General features: G+C 47.8%; 1 protein-coding gene across 1 annotated transcript; it reads left to right on the top strand.

Annotated features, from left to right (window-relative positions):
- The first annotated feature begins 1,080 nt into the window (after nt 1–1,080).
- On the top strand, nt 1,081–20,163 carry HEBP1 (heme binding protein 1). Its single transcript, XM_037136633.2, has 4 exons — nt 1,081–1,283; nt 8,639–8,777; nt 10,548–10,728; nt 19,598–20,163. The coding sequence occupies exons 1-4, from the start codon at nt 1,206–1,208 to the stop codon at nt 19,767–19,769; spliced, it is 570 nt and encodes a 189-aa protein (XP_036992528.2). The 5' UTR covers nt 1,081–1,205; the 3' UTR covers nt 19,770–20,163.
- Nucleotides 20,164–20,525: the final 362 nt, after the last annotated feature.

The raw sequence follows: 20,525 nt of genomic DNA, 5'->3' as shown, positions 1-20,525 counted from the left end.
CAGAAAATCCATCAGCCCTCCGCATTGGTTCAGAGCTGCCTGCACAAAGAATAACAAAATAGCAACAAAATAGCACAGCTGCAGACAGAAGGACCGCCCAGTGTTTCTGGAGACACAGTGAAAGTGGAATGTTCAGAGAAGTCGGATTTCCAGGGGTGAGCTAGACAGGGAAGACATCCTGATGGAGGAGGCACCGGTGTGGCACCGGGCCAGGGACATACCGAGGGCGTACGTAGATGGTAAAAGTCGGGCGACAGAGTGCAATAAAACCGTGGTGAACATTGACACCAGTCACGATTCCAATCCTGGACAAGCCACATACCGGTTTTTGACCTTAGAAAAGTCACGGAATTATTTTGAGCCTCGAGTTCCTCCCCAGTAAAATAGTTATGTTTAGTTGTGTGAGGAATGGAGATAGTATTTGCGAAACACTTGCAGGGGGAGCAGGCACTCAGTAAATGACACTAAAATTTAGTGGGTTTTGAATAGAAAAAAAGGAGTGAATGAGGAAAGCTCTGCTTTGGAAAATTAATGGGGAACCTGTTTTGAAAACAGATTGGAGGAAAGACGCTGGTAAGTACAACGGAAAGCTAGTGAAGTTGCCTTTTCAGTTGTCCAGAAGAGAGCTGGGGGTGGGAGAGCAAACTGGGGGAACCTCTGGGTGGAGACGCCCTGTCGGGCGCTCCAGAGGCGGGGCGGGAGGGGCTAGGAGACCGTGAACTTGGACCGCAGTGCCCGTGGGAACAGAGCCTTAGGGGAGGCCTGGGAAAGCCCGGGAGGAATCAGGGGCTGCTCCAAATCTGGCCTGGGCGCTGGACAGAAATGTGAGAGGAGGTAGGAAGCTTTCCACCGCCGCTGTCCCCCACATTCTTTACGGGGGACAATCAGGTTGCAGCACCTCGCAAACCAGTCTTAGAATAGAAGGAGGGGCTGAGAGCTACCAGCCGGGATCCCAAGAGTCAGCTCCGTCCCGAGGACCCCGTGCAGCCCCGCAGAGGCGGAGCGCCTCTCCCACCGCCCCGGGGCCCCACCCCCGTCCTTCCCACCGCGCAGGGTTCCGTGGGGCGGAGTCCGAGGCGCCCCGCCCTCCCTGCCCTTCCGCGCTACCCCGCTGGTTCGCCGCGTGACCCGCGGTTGCCCCCGTCGCCCCAGCCGCCTCTGCCGCCCCGCGTGCGGCTGTGGGTCCGGAGCCCCGCGGCGACACCATGTTGGGCATGATCAGGAACTCGCTGTTCGGCAGCGTAGAGACGTGGCCTTGGCAGGTCCTGAGCAAAGGGGACAAGGTAGGCCTGCAGGGCTGCCGAGGACCCCGAAAGGCTCAGCGCTCGCAACGCGTCCTGCTCGGGGCTGGAGAGGGTTCTGAAGGGCCGGTGGGACGGGAACGTGCCCGGATGGCGCGTTGAGATTTCTGCCGTGGGTGCGCCCCGCACTGGACTGGGAAGGAGGGAAGGTCCAGTGCCGCGGGGCCAAGGGATCTGCGGGGAGGAGGTGACACGGACAAGCCAGGCTGATTGGCTGGGAGGATCCCAGTTTGGTGAGATGGACAGCGCCTGTTGAATGCATTCGTTCATTTAAACATTCTGAACATCGCTTTCTGAGAAACCCCGGGTTGCAGAAAAGACAGAAAAAGTGCTGTCCTTGATAATTCCTGTGTTCCACGGAGACTGGCATCACTGCCAACACAGGCAAAGTGGCCTGCCCCTTCAGAACAAGGAGTCGGCCGCTAAATTACAATCTCCTCCCTGGCGGGTACTGTGTGCATGTAGTGGCTGTGCGTGCTCAACTTCGCACCCAGGGCCTCATTTGTTAAAGGACTGTGTTGTCTGGTGACCACGTCCTGGCACAGAAGCCCTCACTGGGACTCTGCTTTCCTTAGCAACTGCAGAGAGAGGCCTGCACTTCATCTGTGGGCGTTTGTTTCCTCAGCTATAGAATGAGCCCTTTAGCCCTGATCAAGGGTGACATTCAAATGCCTACAAGGAGCCAGGCAGCTGATGGAAATGAGTGAAGTGGGCCGTTTTAGACGGCAAGGCAGGGTGGCTCCAGGCATTGCTGCTACGCAGTGATGTGAACTAGACTGGCCAGATTTGTTTCAGGAAAACCAGCAATCCAGATTCTTAGTGTGAAATCTCAATTTGAAATTAACTCGTTCAACAAATAACTGTTCCTCGAGTGCCAGCTGTGCACCAGGCACTTTTATAGGCAGTGGGGATGGAACAAAACCGACATCATTCCTGTCCTCTTGGAACTTACACTTTAGTGGCTAACGAACAAATAAGTCATATGTATCAGATGGTGATTGGTGCTGTGAAGAAAGGCAGGCAGAGAGGAGGAGGAAGGAACAGGGAGCTTCCGACCGAAGCTGTGGTTTCAAGTAAGGCAACTGTGTCAGTTTTAACTGTTGGCAACTAAGGGCAAAGGCTCGTAAGCGCTGCAAGCAGAAGGATCTGTCTGGGGCAGGATCTGCCTGTGCACATGCCAGTCTGTGGACTCGGCCTAGTGAGCTCTGGGGTCCCTGTTGGCCCCAACACTAGAAGAATCCACAGGTTACCAACAACTCCCACCGAGCTTTTCTTTCCGGAGTAGAATCTGGCCCCCTTGGTCTTTTGGGGTTAACGGAAAATGCAGTGCAGGCTGGTGGTCTGGGCTGGTCTGCCGCCTGTTGCCCTCAGACCCCTTCCTCATCCACTTCCTGCTCGGCTCTATGTGCTCCACGTGGAGTGGGGGCTGACCCCTGTGGGCTGTTTCCCAGGCTCCAGATTCAGCTGGCTTGCTGAGAGGTTCGCCCAGTGGGAGGTACTAGTGGGAGACAAGAGGGCTGGAGGTGGGAGAAACCAGGATATTTCTCCCTCTCCTTCTCCACCCTGTCATGTTCCTGGTACAAGGGCTTCCCTGTGGCTCTTGCTAGAGAATCCACCATGGTTCTAGCTCAGGTACCAAGTAATCCAGGTATCTGAACTCAGGTCATAGATAATCCTCTCTCTACCTCTACTAGGGTGCTTACTAACCTCCGGACCCTGAAATTCCTCAGCTATGAGAATGACAGTGTCTTCTATGTAACAATTAATTAAGATACTTGTAAAGCATTCAGATACTTGTAAAGCTTTCATGTATGTGTGTGTATATATATATATATATATATGAAAATTCAGGGTGCTCTTATTCTGAAGAGAGCCTCTCCCTGAAATTCTCCCTTACCCTGGGAAGAGTCTAAGTGAGAAAGTGTTGTCTGCTCTCCTGGGCACAGCGGTGGCACAGACGGCGCCCCATGTGACTCGGGTTTGGGCTCACCAGATGTCCGAGACTGATTCCGGGCACCTGGGGGGAGGCCCAGGCGGCTGCAGACCTTATCATGTGCCTTCTGCGTTGCTTGGGGAGGGAGGGGGACACGCAGTCGCTTTGTTGGGTTGGGTGGGTCTTTCGGGTGCTCAGAGCAGCACTGACATCAACAACTGACATCCTTAGGGCGCTTGTGTCCAGCCTGTCCACACTGGGTGGGACCTGACGCCCTGGGTTTGAATCCTGGCTCCACCGCTTGCCCAACTGTAACGTGGGCACGTGACTTACTTAAGTGGCCCAGGAGCCCACAACCTCTTGTGCTCCTTCCAGCTTCATCTGAAGATAGAGATAAAAATACCGACTTCTTCACAGGGTTGCTGGAGGGATCAAATGAGTGAATCCATGTAAAATGTTTAAAATAATAACCTTACACATAGAAAGTACTAAGTGGGGTTGATGATGATAATGGTTGTTATTATCAATAGTTTCTTATAATGAGAACATTGGCTTTCAAAATTAGCAATGTATACGCACCCAAATGGCAAGAGGGGACATGAGCTTACAGAGGGACTTGCAAATCCCACACCAAGCAGCTAATTCTTGTCAGATCTCTGTCTGGGACTTGAACATGGCCAGGGTTCCCACTAAATATGAAAATTGGTGACCACAGGCCAACATCGTCTTCTGGTAACCAAATGGGAGCATGAACTAGCTGACTGTGGGCAGAGAGGGACTATTATTATGTTCTATGGAACAAGGAGCTGCACTTAAAGAAATCACACTTGAAAAATCAAATGTGTTAGCTGTATTAACTTGGCTGCTTTATTTTCTGCAGAAAGAGAGAGAACTCCACTCAGATTCAGCTCCTTAAAATAGTTTTTTAATGTCCATTCCTCAAACCTGTTTCTCAGAGATCCTGAGGGTTTAGCAAGAGATTCTGGACTTAGATGCTGTGAAAATTGGCAGTGGAGAAGCACCGGTTCTGAACTGCTGGTTCTGCCACAGAACCACCTTAAGGCATTGTGACCACTGTTCTCCAGGATAAATACAACTAGACGAGGGTCTCATCTCTCCACCCAGCTGCCGCTGTTGCATTCCTTGTCGTTAGAGTAAAAACCAGGCTTCGCTCCACTGCCTCCTTTCTCACGAATAGAGTGCCTACTGCGTGCAAGATGTAGAGACACAGTGGTAAAACAGTACGGACTATCCCTGACCCCATGGGGCTACGGCTGCAGGTGGAAGTTACAAACACTACCATTCCATTTTAATTACAATAAGTACTGTGTTGTGAACGGACAAGCAAGCACCTATACAAAATACCACTGGGAGCTTGTTTTTCATTAGGATGCTCTCTGAGGAAGAGACGTTCAGGTTGGGATCTGTTGGGGGAGTAGGGGTCCCTCAGGTAGAGACAGGAGAGGAAGCAGCAGGCACAGAGGCCCTGAGGCAGGGTTGACCTTGACATTTAAGGAAACAGCAGAGGGCCAGTGAGCAGGCACTCTGGGTGTAGCTGGCAAGGTAGGTAGAAGCTAGGTGGTCCCTGGACCACCTGGGATAGGTTAGGAACTTGGTCAGAGAAGGCTGTTAGGCAGGGGATTAACGAACACAATTTGATTTATATAGAATGTTCTGTGAATGTTCTCTGGGCAATCTCAACCTCATTTGCAGCTGTAGTCACCCTTTGTGCTGACGACTCCCAAATTTATATCCCAGTGCCGGTCTCTGCTGGTCTCCAGACCTGTTGGACACAATGGAAGCTCACTCAGCAATAGCAGGAGGCAGGTGGACTGACAGATAGGTAAGGGCCCTTCCACTCTAGAGCTGGCTGCCCTTGGAGTTCATAGGAAGGAAGGATCACTGAGGAAGAGGAAGTGGGGCTGAGTTAAGCCTTAAAGGATGATAGACTCTTTATGGGAGTCTTGGCTTTCTGCACCAAACTGGATTGCTTTATTAGCAGTCTTCCTGGAGAACAGGCTGAGAGCACACACCACCTATAACATTCCCCAGACACAGTTGCAAAATCCTATATTTAGATCACACACACACACACACATCAGTTGAACTCATTTGGGGGTTGAACGAAACTGACTTGCTGTCAGATCACCAGCACTGGTCTGATGGTTACACACCCAACTGCCTGTGACGGCCTGTGAGTTCTTCAGGATCTGGGCCCCGCCAGATCCTCTGGCCTCCTCTCTTGCTCAGCCCTGCTTGACAGTCACTGCTCCAGCCACCACGAACCATTTGTATTCGTCACCATCATCACACTGTTCCCTAAGTCTTCTCTTTCACCCCTGTGGTGCCCCCTATCTGGAATTGCCCTCCCTGAATTACCAGAGCATTTACGACATTGTATAATAATTTATATAATTCTCACCACCCAGCTAGACTGCCTGTACCACGTTGAGCTCCAAATCTGTAGCACCTGGCAGAGGTTCTCAATAAATGTTTATTGAATGATCAATGCATCAGTGGCCCAGTGTCCAGGTGGATGATCTGTAAACCCCTCAGAGTTAGCGTAACCTACCCAAACACATAAACACACACACCCAAGCCCCCAAACTAACCTAAGTAACTCTCTTCTGTGGTCCCACACTGCCTTTACACTCCTCTCCCCCTAAACAGGCCGTTATTTTATAACCTGTTTCCTGGCTACTTCTAGCAGACCGTGCCTCTCGTGAGGTCAGACATTGTATCTCCCGTCTCTGTTTTGCAGCCCCTGGCAAGTGTTACACCGTAGATGTTCCGTAGTTGTTGATTGACAGCATTAGATTAAAATGTAAAACTTGAGGACTTACTGGGGATGAAGACACTTTGACAATTAGGAAGTAATTTTCAATGATCTGTCTAATTCCATCATGTTTTCTTAACATGATACCCTGAAAAATGAACAACCTTTGTAATTTCTTTATTCACACAAGGGACACTGCTTTTTACTTATTTTATGTATATTTAAATGTGCCCACTCGGCAATTGGAATGAGCCATATGCTCTTCACAAGAAGCAGTTTGGAACTTTATTTCATTTGTTTATCGCCTCCCCTTGGAACGACTGGGACTGCCGGTCACAGAGGACCGACGTCATTGCAGAACATGGTCCTGTTTAAACCTTTCTGCTAGAAATTCTCCAGAGACATCCTTCAAAGCTCTTTTCATCCGGAGATGAAATACTGCTGCAGTGGGTGGCCTCAGTGACCTCCTTCCATGCAGAGAATCATTAGTTTCTGTGTTTGAACGTAAAACAGTAAAATGACATTTGGGGGCTTAAATTCTGGTTGCAGTTTCACATTTAGCAGCTGCATGGTCTTAGGCAACTCAATCTCTCTGGTCCTTCATTGCCTCTTTGGTAAAATTAGTTGGATTGGGTGAACTTTAAACCTCTTTCATGCTGAAACTCTGTGATTTACAGAGTAGCATTTCTGGAATTTAAGACATTATAAGGGGTGAGACTCAGTGGACTTTGAGTGAAGGCTGAGTCTGGTCTCTGCTGTAATAGACAAAGCCAGAAAGAGCAAAACACCTCAAGTTTATGTAACAATTTGCTACTGAAGGCACTGGAAATGTCAGACTCACTGAAGGGAGGGCCTCACAGCAAGGCACAGAATTAGTAGGCACGATGCCCCGAAGTCTAGGCCGGTCTGTGGCCTCTTGACTGTTGGTCTGGTATAATGTCACCCACAGGGTGAAAGAGAAGAGTCAAAGAACAGTGTGATGGTGGCGACAATACAAGTGGCTCATGGTGGCTGGAGCAGCGACTGTCAAGCAGGGCAGGGATGTTTATACAATTGGCACCTAGGGTTCGCTTTCCAAGTTTCCTGGACCCGTTCTCACTACTCTCCTTTAATTTTGTGTTATAAAAACATCAGGTATTTCTTTACATTCTAAATATAAAATTCTAATAGAACACACTGCACTTTTTCACACTACACAGGCCACACGCAGCCCTACAGTCCCGCCCCTCTGGAGGGACTCATTCTGTCCCCCTGGGAGTCGGGCGTCCACAGTCTAGGACGTCACAGGAAGGCCTATTTGACCGGCCTGGGGCGGCCAGGTCCTTTCTCGTGTCTACTTTTCATAATCACCAGTAAGAGTGACAGCTCTTTAGTCAATAAATTTCCATTGAACGCCTCACGTGTGATGCTCTGTGGCGTGGCTCCTGTCCACGGAGACTCAGCGGGTTTCTCTAGTGTTCTGCCACCAGATGGTAAAATCAATACGGAGCAAGTATTGATGGTAAAATCAATATGGAGCAAGTTTCTCTTCTCTGAGTGGAAATAATAAAATCCACTCAAATACAGTAGAATAAAAGTAAACAGGAGTAAATAGAAAAAAAGATAAGTATATCAGGATGCATCCTGTCCATAAGGGTAAAGTATTATTTTGTGAAACTGTTTCAATCATATGCATGTTCATGACAGGGTATGATGTGAACATGTATTTCTTGTTATGGACTGTCATTTTTTTAAAGTTTGAAGACACCTGCTTACCGTATATTCAGAAATACAAATTATGTTACTAAGCTATCAAATGGCAAAGAGGAGGAGATGACAGAGAGCTGCAGGGGTCTACACAGGAAAGAACGATGACCTTCGGCCAGGGACCCCACACAGGATGGTGATGAGGCGAGGCTGCTAGGGAGGTGGGGTCGTGGGGAAGTGGCCATGGAGCTGAGTGTTCAGGGGAGAGGCGGGTGCGATTCAGTGAGATGCGTGGGGAGAGGGATCGCATCTGGGAGCAGAGTGTGAACAGGACTACCCTGGTTCTTCTAGAACGGCAGCCCTGTTACTGGAATGAGGCTCAAATGGGGCCTTAGAGTTTTGTGGGATTGTTGTTGTGTCTCTGCGTTTCCTCCTTTCCAGTTTCCTCTTCTCTTCCTCTGGATCTTCTGTTACTCAGATATTGGATCTCCTGGCTTGATCCTCTGATTTTCTTTTCTATTTTCTACTTCTTTGCCTTCTTTACTTGACTTTCTGAGAGATTTCCTTTGACTTAATTGTCCAGCCTTTCTACTGAATTTTTTATTTGTTTTATTTTAAATTTCCAAGAGCTCTTTGATCTCTGAACATTCTATTTTTATAGCATTCTGGGAATGTTCTAGGTGCTATTGAAGGCAATATTTTCTCCTCCCTCTCCGAGAATACTGATTGCATGAAGTTTTTTCTGCTGTCTCTACATTGGTACGAAATCCCAGATCCTGTTTCTCATGGCCCTTTATACTCAGGGCTGTTCCTTCCACCCTGTGGCCATACTCAGGCAGTTAGGGGAAGTTCCCCCTCCTGTTGCTGGATTATTACTGCTTCCAGAGTCCTCACAGGTTGCTACTGGCCATCTCTTAAGCACTGTGTGTTCTCTGTCTCTAGGGAGAAGTGTCCTATGAGGAAAGGGCCTGTGAAGGCGGGAGGTTTGCCACAGTGGAGGTGACGGGTAAGCCAGTGGATGACGCTCTGCGGGAAGCGATGCCCAGAGTCATGAAGTATGTGGGAGGCACCAATGACAAGGGTGAGTGTCCCTGAAGGATGTGGCTCTGGTCTCAGGGGAGCATGGTCTCACTTTATCAGTGAAAAACACAAGGGAGAGGCCACAAGGCACCTGTCATGACCCGTTTCAATGGCACGCGAGCCTGCTGGGCTGCCTGACGAAGGGAGCTCCGGGAGACCACACTGACTCAGCCCAGGCCACCCCTGGCTTTGTAGTATCCCTGCCTGATATCACTGAGTTCCAGTGTTTCTCTTAGATAAGGCCTTTTTGTTGGTGGTGGTGTGGGGGGAGGGGGTTAAACCCTACAGTGCTCATTCTTTGGATTGCTAGCCTGGGGGAAGTGTGCCCACAGAAAGCCAGCCACAAAGGGAGGGCCGGCCTCCGACTCCAGGCTTGTGCTCCCAGGCGGGAAATCTCCATAGTCAGCCCCCTGGTGGCTTGGACTCCATGGGGTACTGAGGGACAGCGAGTGATGACTACCCCTCTGGTCCCTTGCTCTGTTCCAGCAAAGAAACAGTCAGAGCCCTGGGCAGGTGGCTTGGTTGGTTGAAGTGTCATCCTGATGTACCAGGGTTGCAGGTTCGATCCCCGGTCAGGGTGCATACAGGAATCAACCAATGATGCATAAATAAGTGGAACAACAAATCAATGGGTTTTTTTTTCTCTCTCCCCCTCTTTCTCCCCACTCTTCCTCTCTGTCTCTAAAATAAATTTTTTAAACAAGGAATAAAGGCAATAGTCGTGATGAGCATTTAAAAAAAAAAGACAGCAGTCGGTGCTGGCTGCCTCCCTATTTTAAAATGATAGGCCTGAAGTTCCGTGTACCACTTAGCATTAAATCATATGAACTTAAGTTAACTTTTACACTCTCCAATTTGGACTGTACTTTGGAATCACTGCAAACCCAAAATGGGTCAGAAAGCCAGGTGAAAACAGAGATATCGCGAGAATTTTTAGGATAGTTTTCAAGCTGATAACTTAGGTTAGAAACCTCAGTAGCACTTACGAGGACCACAGTAACCAGGCTGTAGATGATAAGTTGACCTGTGGGAGGTCAGGAAGGAATCCTTTTCTTCTTAACACTATCATAACATTTTTTTGTACAGAAATATGTATAAAGTTATAAAACTCCTTAAGGAAAGTCTTAAAAAGAACAAAACAGCACCCCTCATCCATCTTTTCTAGGACAATCATGTCTTTTGAGGGGTATTTCTTTAGGGCTCTTTTAAAATATAATCATAGTGTTTGTGTAATTGCATATCCTGCTCCTGCTACTTATTTCATCACTTTTCCCCACTATTGCTAAATAGTCTTCTTCAGCATAATAATTACTAGCTATATTAAATTGCTTCGTGTGCCTATAGGTTACTTAGATATATTCCGATTTTAAGCCTACTTATGTGGCTCCTAGTTTCTCATAATTATAAATTCTGTTGCAATGAATATCCTATTACCCATAGTCTTTTCTGTATTTTGGGTATTTCCTTTAAATTGATTATTTAGATAGAAAGTAACTAGATACTGATATATTCACAGTCTTGATATATATTACCAAATAATTTGTTTTTCCGAAAGAGTGGAATCACTCACTACACTCCAATTTCCAATACATGCAAATTGGAGGTCTTTTGGGTCTGTCTGGCTGCATATTTTTAATGTCTCGAGTGTTTACTGTTGACTTCGTGAACAGAAAGGATTGTCGCGGAAGGAGAATGGGACAGCAGGCCTTCCGCAGGCCCGAGCGGTTCTGGCTTCATTCCCACCGCACTCCTTGGGTTTCCCTCTTTTCAGGAATCGGGATGGGGATGACCGTTCCCGTTTCCTTTGCCGTGTTCCCCAGTGAAGACGGCGCCCTGGAGAAGAGGATCAAAGTCTGGTTCCGGATCCCAAACCAGTTTCAGAGCGACCCGCCGGTTCCCAGTGACGAGAGCGTGAAGATCGAGGACAGGGAGAGCATCACTGTCTACTCCAGGTGCGGGGGCGATTCCATCACGCTTCGATAAACAGTTACCGCAGGAAGTTTGGTTTCCATCTGCCACCGCATGTACTTACCAATTATTTTTCTTGAGACGAGCACTCTCTTAATAACTTTCAAATGTACAACACAGTATTGCTAGCTGCAGTCACTTTACTGTACATTACATCCCCGAAACTAGTTTCTCTGAGAGCTAGGAGTTTGTGCCTTTTAACCACCTTTACTCCGTTCTCTCACCCCCGACCTCTGGCAACTGCCGATATGGTCTCTGTATCTGTGAGTTCTTTTTTTTTTTTTTTTAATATTTTATTTACTTATCTTTAGAGGGGAAGGGAAGGAGAGAGGGAGAGAAACATCAATGTATGGTTGCCTTTCATGCATCCCCTGCTGGGAACTGGCCTGCAGGGAACTGGTCTGCAACCTAGGCATGTGCCCTGACTGGGAATCGAACCGCGATTGTCTGGCTCACAGGCCGGCGCTCAATCCACTGAGCTACACCAGCCAGGGCTCATTTTTTTTTAAGTCCACATGTAAGTGAGATCATAGTACTTGCTATTCTAACATTTCATTTAGCATAATGCCCGCAAGGCCTCTATCCACATTGTCACAAGGGGCAGGACTTTATATATCGCATCTTCTTCCTCCATTTGTCTGTGGATGGCCAGTGACATATTTTGCCATGTATGATGCTCACTTTTTTGCCCAAATCTTTGAGGAAAAAATAAGGATGCACAATATACATGGGTGTAATGATTACATACCATGGGTATGATAATGGGTATAATCATCCCGTGTATAAGGTGCACAAAAACATGGGTGCATATTATACACAGGAGCACATTAAACACAGCAGAATACGGTAAGTTGTTTCCAGGTCTTGGCTATTATAAATAATGTTGCATTGAACATGGGGATTCAGATAATGTCCTAAGATAGTAATTGTATTTCCTTGACATATACACTCAGAAGTGGAACTGCCCAATCACGTGGGAGTTCTATTTTTAAGTTTTGAGGACTCTCCATACCATTTTTTCATAGTGGCTGTACCAATTTATATACCCACCAACAGCGCACAAGGGTTCCCTTTTCTGCATATCCTCAACAATACTTGTTATTTCCTATGGGTTTGTTGTTGTTAGGGGAAGGGAGGGAGAAAGAGAAGGAGAGAAACATGGATATGCAACAGATACATCTATCCATTGCCTCTCACACGCCCCCTGCCGGCGACCTGGCCCACACCCCAGGCATGTGCCTTGACTAGGAATCAAACTGGCTGTACTCAGTCCACTGAGCCACACCAGCCAGGGCTCCCGTGGTTTTGAGAATAGCAGTTATGGTGGTTTCGTTGCTTTCTGGTATATTTCAACCTTGACAGTTCTTGTTCTACAGCTGGAATTAGTCGTTTCTCTAAGGAACCCTGGTTCCTTATGGTGGGAAAGGATATCTATTTAAAAGGTACTATTAAAGCCTGGTCTGTGGAAGCTTCATTTTAATTCTTTGAAATCTAAACAGATCAAAGTAGCATCTGGTGTGCAGCCTGGCTCGGTGAATTTTCTTCTACCCTAACCTGCAGTCCTAAGTTAGCCTACGATCATTCCTCACCTAGCCACTTGGTGTCACTGCACAGTCAAATGTTCATTCAAAGGTACCTTACCATGGAAGGCAGAGGCAATGGGGAATCAGAAGGCAAAAGCCCTATTTCAAATGAACGCATTCGATGACAAAATAAATTCTAAAACAAAAGCCTTGCATCCTGAATTCAGCCGTCCTTTTCTCTAACCTTGTGAAGGATGTCCACAAAGGGATTATACATTTACTCACAGTATTAATTCACATGCTTTTAAAATGAATAGAAGGCTATGAGAAAAAAAATAACACTACCAGAATAGTTTCTGTTTGCACCAGAGGCAGTAGAATTATTTTTACACTTAATGAGCAGCTCCTTCCACCGCACTGCCCTCCCGCTGCTGTCCGTAAACACCACGTAGGTTAGAGCACAGCCTCCTCTCCGCCTTTCAGCACCGGCTTCTCATAAAGACCAATAGCAGCAGAGGCTCAATGGTCTTAATGAAAGTTTCATAGTTTTAATGAAATGTCTGGGTATATAGGAAATGGTTAAAAACAGAGAGTTCATTGTCGGGGAGACCTGGCTGCAGTCCCAGCTCTCCTGCTTAATGACTAGGACTTTAGCTTGTTATTGAGTCCCCTGTGCCTCAGTTTCCCATCTGTAAGATGGGGGGAAGAGTACCACGCTCATGGGGTTGCTGTGAGGATGGGTTGCGACATCTGTAACGCCTCTGCAACGCTGGATGTGAGGCGAGCGTGCAGTGGGTGTTCTCTACTTCACAGCTTCGCCTCCCTCTGAGAGTTAAAGTTTTCTTAGAATTAACAACAGAAAGGGCAAGTGGCTACAAATGTATCGAGTTCAAACCTCAACTCTAATAGTTGAGTCTTATAACTCTGGGCTTTCTGAGCCTCAGTTTCTCATCTATAAAATAGAACATGTGGTGCATTACTGTGAGGGTCCAGGGTCCTTGCCTTGCCTGCATTTCTCTATTTTTCCTTCTTCCCCAAAGACCTTAGTCCCCTCCCATAGCATCACTTGTCACCCTTTCATCAGCAACTCTCCAAACTGACCTCTGTCCAGCCCTTGGATGTCTTATCATTCATCACACTCGTCTGGCTCATCTCAAAGTCCAAGGTGAGGGCATTTACACATTCATTCTTTCATTTAAAAAATCACGTCCATTTTTTACCTATTCTGTACCAGGAATTGTTCTAGATTCCCAAAACCTAGCAGGGACCAAGCAAAGTGATTGCTCCTTGAAGTGGGAGAAACATTTGAGTGGAGAAAACACACAAAAAAACAAATGTCTCAAGATAATTCAGTGAGTTGTTTTGGAGATAGGAACTGGTATCTGTGGATTGAAAATACAGGGAAGCATATTTCCACCCCAAATAAAAACATTCTGCCCTGACCCGTGTGGCTCAGTTAGTTGGGCATTGCTGCACAAGGCGAAGGGCCACCAGTTCAATTCCCAGTCAGGGCACATGCCTGGGTTTCAGGTTCCAGTCAGGGTGCCTCTTTCTCTTTCCATGTTTCTCTTTCACATTGATGTTTCTCTCCTCTTTCCCCCTCCCTTCCCCCCTCTAAAAGTAAATAAATAAAGCCTAAAAAAACCCACTGTCTCACGCATTCCTGGGAGATGCCTCAGCCCCAGTTACGTGGTGTCCTCGTTGGGCTGGCTCTCCCTGATGGCCAGAGACATCGGCTGGGGGTAGGTCTGCCTAGTTTTCTGGGGAGCAGGCACCGTTCTGGCATAGGGTGTCTATCAGCAAAACGGACAGATGACAAAGTAATGCCGTCTTTGCCCTGGAGGGATTCACATACCATCTGGACAGACATGTGACAATTATGCTATGTATGTTTGTACTAAGTGGGAAGTTTGGTCCAATTTGACAATTGAGTACTTCTGATATGTAAGCCGCCTCACCTCTTAAAGTCCTGCCAATGATAAGATTCTGCTATAAAACCTAATCATCTAGTGGTGTGGCTTTGGGTTGGGGCGCGGGGCAGATGGGTGTGGCCCTCGGGACACTGTCTGGGGTGGGCGCCCCAGGACCAGGGACCTGTTTCCTTCCGAAAAAGAAATTTTTATTAAATTAATCACCTAAAATCTAAACCATTCACTCCCCCAGCAACTGGCCAGTTGCCCCACCAGTCTTTTACAAACTGGTCCTTGGAAGGGGCTGTGGTCACCATTTTTGGGTGGATGAGCTTGAGTCCACAGGGCTGGCACTGCCTTTTCTCCCAGGCACCAGCCTTACTCACAAATCCTGCTCACTAAGAGGTATCGCCACCTAAACCTCCTCAGCTATCTTCCAGGTCAACCTGTCCAAGACCGAACTCAACTTTCTGATCCCCTGTTCTCTAACTGAAGGTCCCCTCCATTCTCCTACCCATCCTATTCAAACGGCATCCTAACTCCTCCACTTGCCACATCCAACTACTGGCCAAGCTCTGGTCACCTCCTAGTTGCCCCTTCCCTTCCATCCACACTGCCATGGGTCTCCATCACCTCTGGCCTAAACAACTGCCAGGGCCTCCTGATTATTTCTAGTTCTCCCTCCTCTGCCCTTCTGAGGTGCTCACAGGCAGCCCGAAAGCACAGGGCCGATCACATCACTCCCCCTGCCGCTCAGCGCCGGCCAGGGGCAGCCGCCCGCCTCTGACCGAGGCACACGTTAGGACCGGGACAAAAGCAGTCCTAACTGCTTGACGCGAGCAATGAAATGCTCCTCCCCCCTGAGTGGGGGATGGGTGATCTTTGGGTTGCATCCCCAAATGTTTAACCAAGGAGGGGAGCCTAGTAAAAATGCCTTGACGTGGCATTTACTGCCCTCCACGCATAGCCCCACTCCACTGTCCACCGATCTCTCAGAGCACCCCACCCCCACCTCCCAAGGGCTCCCTGAACACACACACAACATCCGCTTCCATAGCACCGCTCATCCCGCTCTTCTCAAATGTCCTCCCCAGTCTCTCTGCTCATTGCAAGCCCTGGGAGGACGGGAATTTTTGTCGTATGGTTCATTGCTAGCATTAAGAAGAGATACTCAATAAATAGTTGCTTAATATCACATCCTCCATAATGCCTTCCCTTTGTGTTCTAAGCCAGATCATTCCCCCTCACCCACCCCCAGATCATTCTGTCTGTGCCTTTCACCTCAATTCTAGAACCTTCTGCCCTTTACATTGTCTTTATGTCTTTCTGCCCCGACCACCACAATTAGCCCTCCCAAGGGCAGAGACATCTGTATCATCTTTACGACTCTGTAGTGTCTGGCTTGGGTTTCATGCTCAGTGATGCTCAGCTCACTGAGTTTGGCCCGACCTGATACTAAGAAACTCCTTATGGTGTTAAGCCTCTTTCCTGTTGACATGAGACTGTCAGCTGCTAGTCTTACATTTCTTTGGCCTGGCACAGAGCTACACGTAGGGCAGACTCTCCACGAATCTGTGTTGACATGTCAATTGCTAAAGCTTCAGACCAACTTGTATGGTCAGGCTCAGAGACACTCCATTTCTCTTTGTTCCTCACTGCCTGTCTTTATCAGACACTCCCCAGGAGACAATGTGTTAGGATTATTTGTGTCCTTGAACCTGCATCATTTCCTCCCCCGACTCCACCTCTAACTCTTCCAGACCCTTTTAGTTAGCGTCTCTTGTATTTCTGGAATCGAAGACGTGTGTTATGTCCTTGGTTGCCATGGTAACCAAAAAAATCTTCATTAGGAATGCTGAGCTCTGATGTTGGGTGAGATAAAATACAGCGCCCCCAGGAGAGCTTCTTTGAAGATGGGGACTTTGAGACTTGTTAACAGGCTTACAAAAATAATATATAGACTTCACGTTTATTTCCTTTGAGGAACTCCAGGCACTTTATGAGCAAGCCTTAACTCATACTCACACACGCTCGTGAATCTGGAGAGCTGCGGGCGCTGCGTTGTTACCCTGCGAGTCCAGCCTGGAAGCTGAGGCGCAGAGGAATGAGGCAGCTTGTCCCGGAACACATGCGTGGCAGCCAGGGCTGGGCTTCCTTCATTTATCAGGGCTGTGTGCCTGGTAGGGTTTGGTGTTCTGGCTTGGTCACGCTGTTCTGTGACTTGGTTAGATTGACAGGAAGAAGAACACATCTATTCCACAGCCCACCCAGCTTTGCTTATTGCTAGTAGAGGGCTTCCAGGATGAAGCAATAGCAAAATTTTTATGCACCAGTATGTCTGTCCACATGGGGATAAATATAAACAGTTGGGGTTTTTTTTCCCCCTGATAATGAACTTAGAAATCCCCCAGTGCTGACATTCTCTATACCCTCTCTGCCGGTCTTCTTGTGCTTCTCAGACAGCTCCTTCTCAGAGTCCTTTGCCAGGTCCTCGTCCTTCCCACCGCTTGGAGACTACAAGTCCCCAGAGCACTTTACTGGTTCTCTGTTTGCTCTCCATCTATGCCTGGTCTCCCTCCTTACCACGATTCTAACCAGCACCTACTCTTTGGTAAATCCCATATTTCTCTCATCTCTTAGACTCATCCGTCTCTCAAATCAATAGCTCTGATGCCAGTCCTTCCCCAGTTCTAAGGAGATTTTCACAGTGCCTACCATGCACTTAGGTACACAGTCATCAATGCATGACTGTATTTCACAGAGACAACTTAAGCACATTGACATGCCCCAAACCAAATTACTGACCCTCCCAACCCTCCTCCCAAAGCGATGCTTCAGCCTAGAACCCCTACCTACTCCAACTCGTGGCATCAGTCCAGCCAGAGGCTTAGCTGGAAGCCCTGGAGCATCTCCGACTCCCCTCCTCCCAACCTCCACTCCACATCCAGGCACCTCTCAAATCTCCTTTGTCCTCGTCACCTCACCCTGGGCTGCTCCTGGCCCCCAGCGACTCCGTTTCTCCTGCCCCTCCACTGCCACCGGAGGCGTCTCTCCAAAATACAGTCTGATCGTATCAACCTCTTACTGTAAAACCCCTTCATAAACCAACCTCTGCATCTGGGGTCAGGATCAAAGTCCCTTCACAAGGTGCCTCCAGCCAATCCACTGTTCCTGCTTGAATTCCCTCTGCTGTCCCCTTAGTATGTCCTTTGGGTGTTTGTTATGGGCATACGTGAACCTGGAGGCAAACGGACTGAAGCACTATCATCTTCAGGTCTATCAGCCTGAAGACAGGAACTTCCGTTGTTTATCCCAGAATCGTTCATTTAGCCAAGGAGTCTAACATGTGTCAGGCACTGGGGTCGATGCTCACACCAGTGAGCAAAAAAGTGACAAAGATCCTTGCTTCGTGGAGCCTGTATTCCACCAGGGAACTCAGGTCATAAGCAGTGACCACAGTAAGTACAGATAAAGTAGATAAAAGGAAGGAGAAAGGGGAAGGGGAGAGGGTTTGTAAGATTAAATAGGGCTTTGCCATAGACCTACTGGAGAAGGTGAGATCGCTGACGGAGCCATCTTTACCAGCAGGCCCTCTTCCTGACACGATTTTAGATGACCATCATACCCTCACCTCCGGAGTCAGGGAATCGAGTGGCTGTTCTGAGCAAACTGTGAAGTAACAACAATGGCTACAATTTCTTGTGAGCTCACCGTGTGTCAGGCTCTGGGCTGAGCAGTTTACACAACCTTTTCTCCTTTAAGGTTCACAACAGCCATCTGGGACAGATGCTTTCGTCCCCATGTAACAGATGAGGGAGAGATTAGAGGAATTAAAGAGTTTGCCCAAGCCCGTGAGCTAGAAAGTGGCAGAGGCGGGAGCTGAGCACACGGCTAGCCACGTTCTCCTCCAAATGATGAGTGAAGACAGTGGGGAACCACTCCTTTGGATGTTTCCCAGAACCAGCAGCTTCACGAGCCAACATCACCCACTTCCACACAAGAACAAGTTAGTATCACAGCAGGAGAGGGGCTACAGAGAGCCCCTCAACGCCCGTACCCTCGCCCAGCGTCTGATTACTTTCAGACAGGTGGTTCTCAATCTGTAGACATACTTTGAAAATAATTGCAGTGTCTGGCAGGCTTTGCTTGCCTGAAAAGACTGCCTTAGTGTTCATCCTCCGTCTACTAATCCAGCTTCCTCTCATTTGAGCCTCAGTGAAGCTAGAGCTCGACTTTCTTCATCTGCCTTATAATTTTTCTCCAATGTATCTGAGGAGCTGAGTCTCCTCTGTTCCAAATTAGTCTCAGCCCTGTCCCTGGTCTGTAGCTGTTGTCTAGACATTATAATAACCAATCTCTTAAAGATGAAGTCCTGGGTGTTTTCACGTCAATAACCCTGTAATCAACGTGGTGAATGCTTGCTGAGCGTGACTAACCACTTGGAAAAGAGCAAAGCATGAGTCAGAGAACCCCACCAAAAATAACGCATTTGGCCTAATCTTGGCCTGATGCAGATTCAGACTTTTGAGTCATAAAGCTCATTAGAAATGGGCATGTATTTGACTCTAATAAAGATTTTAGGGCAACACAGATTCAGAGTGGTGTATTTAGGGCAGGCCACAGGATAAATTCTGGAGCGTAGGCAGCTGACATAAGGAGAGAAGAATAATCTTGAAAACAGAGGCTCTACTGCTTTCCTGTCGCCACCTTCTGTCATCAGGAGAAAACCCTGATTTTAAAATAAGTCTTTTTACTAGAAAAAGAAGGCTTTCATGATTTGATTGGGGAAGGGATTTATTAGAAGTAGTTTGTTTATTTGGGGGATGCTTAAAGCTTGCCCAGGGGCTCCCACAGCTTCCTCAGGTCCCCACCTTTGGTAGCTCTGTTTCTGAACGAAGCTGCTGCTTCTCACTGCTGTGAGGGGCTCACTGGTCCGAAAACAGCTCTGCTGGGGGAGGAACCAGTCACCTACAGCTGCACCTGGACTCCCCTTTATCCTGCCTCCTGGCTGGAGGTCTCCCAGCTGGAGACTGAGGCAGAGAAGAGGGGCAGCAGTAGAGGGAGCTAGAGAAAGGGGTGAAGGTCAGCTGCCATCTGTGGGGAAAATCACAGGAAAAGGGAAGCTCACATTTCGTGTGGAAATACTGTGTTTCAGGCTCTGCATCAGAGGTTTTCACAACCGTAATTGCCTTAATGCTCATAACAACTTTGGAGGGAAAAGAAAACCTACCCCAATTTAACAAATGAGGGTCCACAGCTCAGAGAGGTCCAATCTACCCATCTAGGAAGTAGCGGGCTCACAGTCTTACCATGGTAGCTTGACTGTCAGAATAAGCACCTGGAGTGACCTTTTTGGAAAGACCCCCATATCTCGGAGACTGTGTGCTTTCTTAACCAGCCCCTTGCTCTTGTACCCTCAGGCAGTTTGGGGGTTATGCCAAGGAAGCCGACTACGTAGCCCAAGCCGCCCAGTTGCGCACCGCCCTGGAGGGCACAGCCACCTACCGGAGTGACATCTACTTCTGCACTGGATATGACCCTCCCATGAAGCCCTACGGACGTCGCAACGAGGTCTGGCTGGTGAAGACGTGAGCCAGTGCTGCAGGATCTGGGCTTGCGCCCACGCACTGGGTGGGCTTTGAGCTGCAACTTCAGCCCTGCCAGCATTCCTTCCAAGCCAGTTACTGCCAAATTTCTGAGATAAGCCTGTTCAGTACGCTGGGGCTCTTTTTCTCCTGGTGGGAAATACAGCTGAGATAGGCCACATCCCTCTAATTGATCTAGAATATTCTGTGGTAGACCAGGAAACCCCCAGCAGCATTTTCCCAGCTATCTGGGCCTCAAAAAACTTGATACTTTAAAATTCTTGAATCTGCATTTTTTGTAATTGAGGGGGAAATGTAATTGTGTAATCTTTTATCTGTGATTCTTATAAGAGCTTTGTTTTAAAAAGAAACTGAAAATAAAGTTCTTTGACTTAAACAGCTGAGACAAATCCTAAGTATAATTATTTCAAGATTCTACCACCTTTGGATGCCAGAGTGGAGGGGGTTGGGGGACTGGGTGAAAGATAAAGAGGTTACATACAGATTGGTAGTTACAAAATAGTGGTGGGGATGCAAAGTACAGCACAGGGAATATAGTCGATAATATTATCATAATTATATATGGTGCCTGGTGGGTACTGGAAATATCGGGGGAAGCACTTTGTAAAGTATGATCCTCTAACCACGACACTGTACACCTGAAACTGATATAAAATAATATTGAGAGTAAACTCATTGAAACATAAAAAATATTTTTAAAGATTCTACCATCTTATAGATAATATAATTATCTATAAGCGTT

This window comes from Artibeus jamaicensis, unplaced genomic scaffold, assembly GCF_021234435.1.
Source record: "Artibeus jamaicensis isolate MK-2021 breed Jamaican fruit bat unplaced genomic scaffold, CSHL_Jam_final contig_233, whole genome shotgun sequence".
Lineage (NCBI taxonomy): Eukaryota > Metazoa > Chordata > Mammalia > Chiroptera > Phyllostomidae > Artibeus > Artibeus jamaicensis.
Note: the sequence above shows the minus strand (reverse complement) of the source record. Positions and strands in the feature narration are given on the sequence as shown.